The 8,179-nt window shown below is 46.9% G+C and overlaps 1 protein-coding gene across 1 annotated transcript in view; it reads right to left on the bottom strand.

Annotated features, from left to right (window-relative positions):
• Nucleotides 1-2,960: 2,960 nt before the first annotated feature.
• Nucleotides 2,961-8,179, bottom strand: part of LOC102850380 (lipopolysaccharide-binding protein-like) — a 44,381-nt gene continuing 39,162 nt past the window's right edge. The window contains exon 14 of the mRNA XM_006881712.1: nucleotides 2,961-3,136. Coding sequence (XP_006881774.1) covers nucleotides 2,961-3,136 — 176 coding nt within the window. The remainder of the gene's footprint in view (nucleotides 3,137-8,179) is intronic.

Raw genomic sequence — 8,179 nt, 5'->3', positions numbered from 1 at the left:
GCTATGGGGGAAAAAAAGCCGTGGAGTGATCTCTATCAGCCTGACCACACACTCCTGGCCTCCAGACAAATGCCTTGCTAGTGGTTTTGCCAGAAGTATATGAGCCTTGACTCCCTGAGGTCCTGAGTGTTTGTAGGGGTCTCTGCAGGACACAGCAGCTGCTGTCTTCTGGGATTGGCTCCTTCCCTGCTGTCCCTCCTTCCATTTTTGCTCCTGTATTCGAAAGTGATCTCGGGCTGCCAGTGCCCTGGTCATTGATAGTGCAGGGAGAGTAAGCGCTGAAAGCCATTTCCCCGTGTTTGGAGGGTCCACCTTGTCCCTTCCGAACCCTGGAGCTTTCACACATGCCTACTTCTTTCTGTTCAGCCACGTGGGAGGAATCTTTTTTTTTTTTTATTTTTATTATTTGTGTGTGTGTGTACACCATCAAATCGGATCTGACTGGTACGTGAGATTATCCCTCCTGAGCATCTTGTGGATTTGAACCGCGTATCTCTGGGATTGTAGTGCACCTTCTTGGCACCAGGCTACCAGAGCTCCCTAAATCCCAGGCTTTCTGGGCTGCTGTGAGAGTAGGTACTGAGGCTTCCTGGGCCTGGCTGCCTCTTCCAGGAAGCAGAGTGTCAGTCTTTGGACACCAACTCTGAAGCATAATTCAGAATTAGATACTTTATCCTGTTCACAGGGGCAGTGGTTTGTTTTTCTTGTGTGCTGTCAGATTCGACTGGCACAGGAGGAGATGGCCCCTCCTCCAATAGAGAATCTGGTGGATTCGAACTATGTGCCTTTGGGATTGCAGCGCAGCTTCTTGCTGCAAGGCCACCAAAGCTCCCTCCGTGTTTTGTATAAGGAGCCACAGTGAATTATGAATAGTTTGTGTGAATGAGTACAACACTGGGCACGTAGAGAATTTCCAAAGAGCAGCTTCCTGAGAAGGAGATGTCTGGGTGGGACTTGAGTAGAAGGGGTGACAGGAACATGTCCTAGTTAAGGAGAACGTAAGACCATGGGGCTGGGTGGATGGAGAGAGGTATGTGTGGAAGTTTGGGACAGAATCAAGCAGCGTCTTTACGGGTCACTGGCGTGTAGGGTTTGCAAATAGGGGAGAAAGGAGAAGAGCCCATTCCCGCAAGAGCGAGGGGTGTCTGCAGAACACTGCAGCGTCCCCAGCCTGCGGGGCCCCTGAAGGCGAGCAGCCCTCACAGCCCTCCCAGTGTCTGGTGTGCTTCACTGACCACTGCTCTCAGCTCGCCAGGCCTCTGCCATTTGTCCCAGTCTTCAGGCTCGCCCTTGAATAAGATCCAGACTAGAGAAGAAGCAGCAGCCAGAAACCATAGGCACAGCCGTCCTTTATGGCTTCTCTGTTCCATGCAGAGTTGTGGGGTGTTTGCCTTCTGTGGGTCGTCTTGGTAGTTGAGTATGTTGTAAATTACATGTGTGGCTTCCTGTCTGTGCAGCATTGTTACCCCCTGGCTCTGGTCCTGTTAGTCCAGAGGCCCCTGAGAGGCAGCTAGAACTGCCAGCCCGGAGGGTTAGGTCCCTGCTCCCTCCCTCCCTGCCCCATCCTCCCCTCCTGTCCCACCTTCACAGTGCTGGTGTTGACTTAGCCCTCCAGGGGTTCTAAGAGCTTCTTGGGAAAGTATGTATCTCTTGAGATCTTTAGAGCTGGAAGGAGGTCGGTATTTTGGAGTTGGACTGACTCTCTAGTAAAAGTGCTCGTAAAAGCACATAGCCCCACATCACTCACCCAAATGTTAAGTCTTACTCTTATTTCCTGCCCAGGTCCAAAAGATATTTAGAAATGAAACTGTTCAAGCCCCACCCAAGACTGGCTCAATCAGAAGATCTGAGGCCGGGCCCAGCCATCTAATCTGGCTGGACAGACCCTCGTAGTTGAAGGGTTTGGGGAAATAGAGAGCCCAGGCCGTTTCCCTGTGTTTGGAGAGGACTCCCCAGTTCCTTGCAGACCCTGGCGCTTTCCCACATGTCTCTGGTACCAGCTTGTTGCCTCCTGGTACCCAGTGCTGCGTGGCTTAGGAGGATTCGGACTCAGCAGCCTGGTAATACAGAACAGGTCTGTCCCATAGCGTTTCCAGGGTTGTAATGTTGGAATCAGACACTTAACCTTTTTTCTGAGGAGTGGCTGCCTGGTGGATTTGAACCACTGACCTGCCATTCTGTCATTAGCAGCCAGCATTTGTGCCACCGGGGCTCCTTGATAAGGTAGTGTGTACGTATGAGTTGTTTCTGCCCCAAGTATCTGCAGACCCCTTTGTAACCAAACTTGGGGTGGCAGTTCAGCTTGTTATTAACAGTAAAGCCAGTCTTTTGGTGAGAACTCTGAAAGGCAGGTGACTCAAATCCACCAGCTGCTCAGGGTGAGGTGGACTGGTACCTATGAAAACCCACTGGAGAGTCAGCTGTGAGTCAGTTCCAGCTTGATGGGACGTAACAAGATCTTGGCCAGCCGCCACTGGGGTGGGTCCGGGCTCATCCGTGGCCTGTCTTGCAGGTGAGCACCCCCTGTGCAGCGGTGGACGTTTCCTGAGCGCCCATGCTCGTGTCTGCAGGAAGTGAGACGAGTGGCACTGAGGTAAGAGTGTTGGGGTGTTCTCTGGAATTTGGGGGCTTTGCATCCTGTAAAGGCACGTGCGTGTTCCCTGGAGCGTTGAGTGAAGGCGGAAGAGGAAACGAGGTCATCCCACTTGTCCCTGCTGGGAGGCAGTTCCTCACATGCTTCAGCAGCTGTGGTAGGGCCGGCATCTCCAGAGAGCTGGGGGTTCCCTGGGGCAACCCCCCCTCCCCCAGGTATTAGAGCTTCTGCTTGTCGGGATGGGGTGGGACGGAGTGATGCCAGACCCTCCTGAAACAACTCTGTGACCTCTTCAGCCCTCATTCGTCCTCTGAGAAACAAAACGAGTAGCGGCAAGGTTTTTCCAACCGGGGAACGTTGCTGTTTCTTATGCTGGAAGTGACTCTTCCTGCCGGGAGGTTGTGTGGTCTCTGTAGGGCGTAGAGGCAGCTGTGGGGATGCTCTCTCCTTGACTGTGGCTGTTCCCTAGCTCCAGCGCCCCTTCCGGGCTGTCCTGGCCTCTGCCACCCCTGTATTCGAAAGTGATCTCGGGCTGCTGGTGCCCTGGTCATTGATAGTGCAGGGAGAGCAAGCACTGAAAGCCATTTCCCCGTGCTCGGAGGGTCCACCTCGTCCCTTCCGAGCCCTGGAGCTTTCACACAGTCTTCTGCGACCCCTTCAGAATGGACTTTTGTTGGATGAGTGAGAAATGGTCACTTTGTCTTCAAGTTGTTCTTGTCAGAAACTTGAAGAGGGACAGGGCATCTGATTTGTATTTGAGCCACGCAGGAATAAACGGAATAAATCCTAGTAGTTCTAAAGGATGCACAAAGCAGTTACGGATTGTAGGCCTAGGTCTGAAATTTACAGGGCCGAGTAATAATTCATGTACTCTAATCCAGAACAGCCTGTCACTGAAGAATACCTGCTTACATGCTGCCTTTCCTTCTTCTGTTGCTGGAGGGCATGGGATTTGCCTTGCTTCTTCAGAAGCTTCTAGTAATAATGAATGAAGGAAGGAATGAATGAATGAAGCCAGGGGCAAGATACTGGCATAAAGAGGGGCTGTCAATCCTGAATTGTTAAAGAACGCGCTGGGGGTTCCTTCCAGTTGCTGGTGGTGGGAGGGCACGCACCTGCTTGTCTCCCTTTCCCTGGCTTTTTGTTTTCTGTCCCCACTTTGGAATGACATTGATCCAGAGATTTTTTTACGAGAAGAAATTCATGGGTTTGTGGTACTTGGAACTCTGCCTCTGCAGACACCAGGCTTCTTGTCTCTGTTCTCGACTTATTTCTTGGTTGTGTGACTGAGCAAATTGTGCTTTTCCCCGGCAGAACTCTCTTGGTGATGTCGGCTGGGGAAAAAGATGTTGGGGAGTAAATATTGGTGTCCCTCCTCACCCTCCTAGGGCTTGTTGACCCAGAGCCTGTAGAGTGAAGAGGCCGCGGAGTCAGTGGCCCAGGCTCAACTTGGGATTTGAAGTTCAAGTAATGCTCCAGTTCTCCTTAGGGTGAGCTCCTGACAAGGAGTAGGGCCCCCAGACTGAGCCTAAGCTGGATTGTTTGTGCAGATCCCACTCCAACCGCTGGTCTCACCTGCCCTCCTCTCTTTTTAGGGCCCTGTTAGTCTCTGGACATGAAAGACGTAGAGATGGGACAATGAGGTTGCCAAGGAATCAAGCACCATTGCTTCACCTGCCTGTCGGCGCAGCATCATGGAACAGCTGTCCTCTCTGCAGGCGATGAAGAGAGTGGAGGTTGTGGACTTGAGTCTGGACGTGGAGTGATGTTTTAATTGGAATTTTCCTGGTGAATCTGTGCTCTTATTCATAATCATCCTCATCCAATAAACCCATTTGACAAACCACACGGATTGTTCCACCTGCCTTTTTATGAATTAGTAACATTTTAGGTGCCAGCAAGTCAAGGCACAGCCGAGTCTTTGTTCCGGCTTGGCAACATGGAGGTGTAAAATTAGGTTTATAATTAGGAGGTGAGCAGGCAGTTAATAAGATTCAGGACCTGTGAGAGTTGAAGCTGGGCAGGACTTTTTAAAGGAGTCTGGTAGTGGGGTGGACGGAAGCTAAAGGCATCGAAGAAGATCGGTGTCCTGGGAGTCAGCTGCCGGTCATTCTGGTTTGATAGTGACTGAGGAAAGTCTTGTGCAAACAGGGACGAGTTAGCCTGTCTGGGAGGTGAACTGGAGAGGGCAGGTTATTCTGTAAGAGTGAAGGCCTGCTGGTAAGGAAGGATGTGGGGATTTGGGGAGATGTCACTGGGTGTCATCACGTCACCCTATGTGACTCTTGAATGCTGTGCCATCCTCAGAATCTATTACTATTTGATCCTGTTAGAGTCACTGTCAGTGTGTTTTGCTGAGTGTCTTCCTCTTGCTGATCCAAGGACTGGCCCTTCGTAACCACACCCGTGTGTGCCAGATGACATTTCACCACCCTTGCCTCTAGGCACCCTGCTTGCACTTTCTCCAAGACATCTGTTCTTTCGGCAGTTGATAGAATATTCAGTACTTTTCTCCAACAGCACAGCCGAATGGCATCAAGCCGTAGGATCCCTTGAGAAATCTGCCTCCTAATGTCTGCCAGTGTGGAGGGGGCACAGATTACAGAATCCTCACCAAGTTATTAGAGGTTCCCCTGGCCCCTGGCTGTCATGGCTCACTACACTCTGATTGGAACTGACTCCTAGCTGACCATTGAGTGTCAAGGTTGTAATTCACACAGGAGGAGCTTGGCCATCGAACCACCAGAAAGACGGCGACTTTGGATTGGCTGCACCATTCCTTATAAACTACAGCACTAGGACTCTGTTGTAAGAACTCCTGAAGATTAAATTTTAAGGTGAAAGTCAATGTTCAAGGCATGATCTTTTCTGTGAAACTGTCTGATGAAGTAGTTAATGGAGGATGCAAATGGAAAGCTTGGGGAGATTTCATGACTTGTAAACCCCCAGCCTTAAGTTGTCAGGGGCCATTGAGTTGACCCCATGAACAGATCTGAACCTTGGCCTGTCCTGTGACGTCCTCATCCTCTCATGCTCAAGCCTATGGTTAAAGTCGGTCCATTATTGCAACAGTGTGTCGTCACTGCAGTCCATCTCAGAGTCTTCATCCTTTGCTGACCCTCTCTCTACCTTTCCTAGCATGATAACCTTTTCCCTTTGAGAGCTTCCAAAACAGTCCTGAGAGAACGGTAGTATTGATATTACTGGAAATCTTTCTTTTAAAAAAAATTTTTTTTTTTACTGGAAATCTTAATACAAAATGAGATTGTCCAGATTCCTGATTCATAGCGGCAGTTACCTTGAGAGAAAGGTTGTTTACTTTTAACTAGACTGCTGCCTTTAATTGGGTCTATTCTCTTGAGTCTGAACAATAGCTGGACTGACTTTGAACTTCCTTAGTTGAAGTTGATTTTTATTCAGCCTTGGGTAGGGACAAAGGTCACCCTAGGGTGGCAGAGTGGAGTCCATTCCTTGCTTCACTTCTGTTTTCAGGATCTTCACCATTGTCCTGTTTCCGCTGAGCAAAATGGTACTTGGAGAACAGTTGGTAGTTACAAAGTCAGTCCTGCACATTCCATATGGTGATGATGTAACCAAATATACACCAATTTAAAAGTATATGTACAATCAGGGAGCTCTGGTGGCCTAGTGGCAAGAAGCTGCACTGCAATCCCAGAGGTATGCAGTTTGAACCCACCAGATGCTCTGCTGGAGAAGGAGGGGCAGTCTGTACCAGTCAGATCTGATTTGATGGTACATACACAAAAATAATAAAATTTTTTAAAAGTATATGGACAATCTGTTGGTATTATTTACACTCAAATTGTGCAATCATTGTTATTTTCCAAGTTATTCCACCCTCATTAACAAGTTCAGTGCCATCCAAGCAAAAACAACTCCCACTTTTGTTTTTTTTGTTTTTTAAAGAATTATAATTCATCTAATCCACTAGATGCTCTGCTGGAGGAGAGGCAATCTCCTCTTGTACCAGTCAGATCCAATTTGACGGTACACACACACACATAAAAATTTTAAAAACAAAAAAACAAGTGTTATAATTCAGATTAATAACAAATTACAGTCAAGACAACTCCTAATATGTACATGCAGGCATCTCAGCCTTGAGCCTCATGGCTTTAAGTCTTTCCAGGTTCTCAGTCCTGACAATATTGGCACCCCCCCATCAGCAAAGTCTCAAATCACATCAGTTCTCCAGTTCTGCCATCGCTGCTGTAGCAGTCCTGAAGTGTGTCCTACATTTCACCAGACTAGGGGAGGTCTCTCTTCTCTGGGTGGGTGAAAAATTCCATCTCCTCTGATGGGGAAAGAATTCCTTCTCTTACAGTGTGGGACGATTCTCAACATGTCTTATGATTTTATTTTCACTGTTGTTACTATTGAGTATTGTTATCCAAGTTAAATGAAGTCATTGACAACTTCAATCTTTTTTCCATCTATTATGATGTTGCCTATTGGCTCAATAATGTGGGATTTCTTTTAATGTTGAGATATAATCTATATTGAAGGTTGTAGTCATTGATCTTCTACAGTGCTTCAAGGTATTTTTTTTTTCATTTTCTGCAAACAAGATTGTATCACTTGTATAACTAGAGTTGTTGATGAGTCTTCCTCCACTCCTGATTCCACTTTCTTCATACAATATAGTTTCTTGTATGGTTTTGTTCAGCCTTGAGATTCAATATGGAGAAAGGATTCAACTCTGACACATGTTTTTTCTGATTTTAAACCATGCAGTGTTGCCTTATTCTGTTCAGACTACTGTTTTTTAGTTTATGAATAGGTTTCATATGAGCACAATAAAGTATGTTCTGATATTCCTGTTCCTCTCCATGTTAGCCATAATTTGTCAAAGCAAGGCCAGGATTGACTGTACTACAGATCACCAACTATTCATATGTAAGTTCAAATTGAAGTTGAAAAAATTTAAAGAAGCCCATAAATAAAAATGTGATCTTAAGTCTATCCCAAAGAATTTCAAAACCAACCTGAGAAGAGATTTGACGTATTGAACACTAATGACCTAAGATAAGATTCAAGGACATCACACAAGACCAAAGTGTATGTCAGAAGAGACTCTGAAACTTGCGTTGTAATGAAAAGGAGCCGAAACGAGGGAGTATGCTGAGGTAAGAAAACTGAACAGATTTCAAAGGGCGCCTGGAGAAGACAAAGCTAAGTAATATAACAAAATGTGAAAGAGCTAGACAACCTAAAGAGAATATGCTTGACATGTCTCAAGAGGAAAGAGCTGAAGAACAAATTCATGCAATACGGAAGGATTCTATGGACAAAATCTTGAATTACATATTAAGTGTCAAAAAAGATACACAGTCATGGAACCATAAAGAATTGGCTGACACTGAATTATTTGGGGAAATAGTACAGGATCAAAAATGAATAGCACTAAAAAAAGGAAAACTGCACCGATGGCATTGGCAAAAAATGAAGCCTCTAGAGTTGATGGAGTATCAATTGAGGTGTTTCGTGAAACATGCTGTCCTGGACATGCTCATCAGTCTATGCGGAGAAATTTGGACGACAGCTACTTGGTCAATTGACTGAAAG

This window comes from Elephantulus edwardii, unplaced genomic scaffold (genome assembly GCF_000299155.1).
Source record: "Elephantulus edwardii isolate Elephantulus edwardi_28Jun2011 unplaced genomic scaffold, EleEdw1.0 scaffold00015, whole genome shotgun sequence".
Classification (NCBI taxonomy): Eukaryota; Metazoa; Chordata; class Mammalia; order Macroscelidea; family Macroscelididae; genus Elephantulus; species Elephantulus edwardii.
This window is presented reverse-complemented; position numbering and strand designations above follow the sequence as displayed.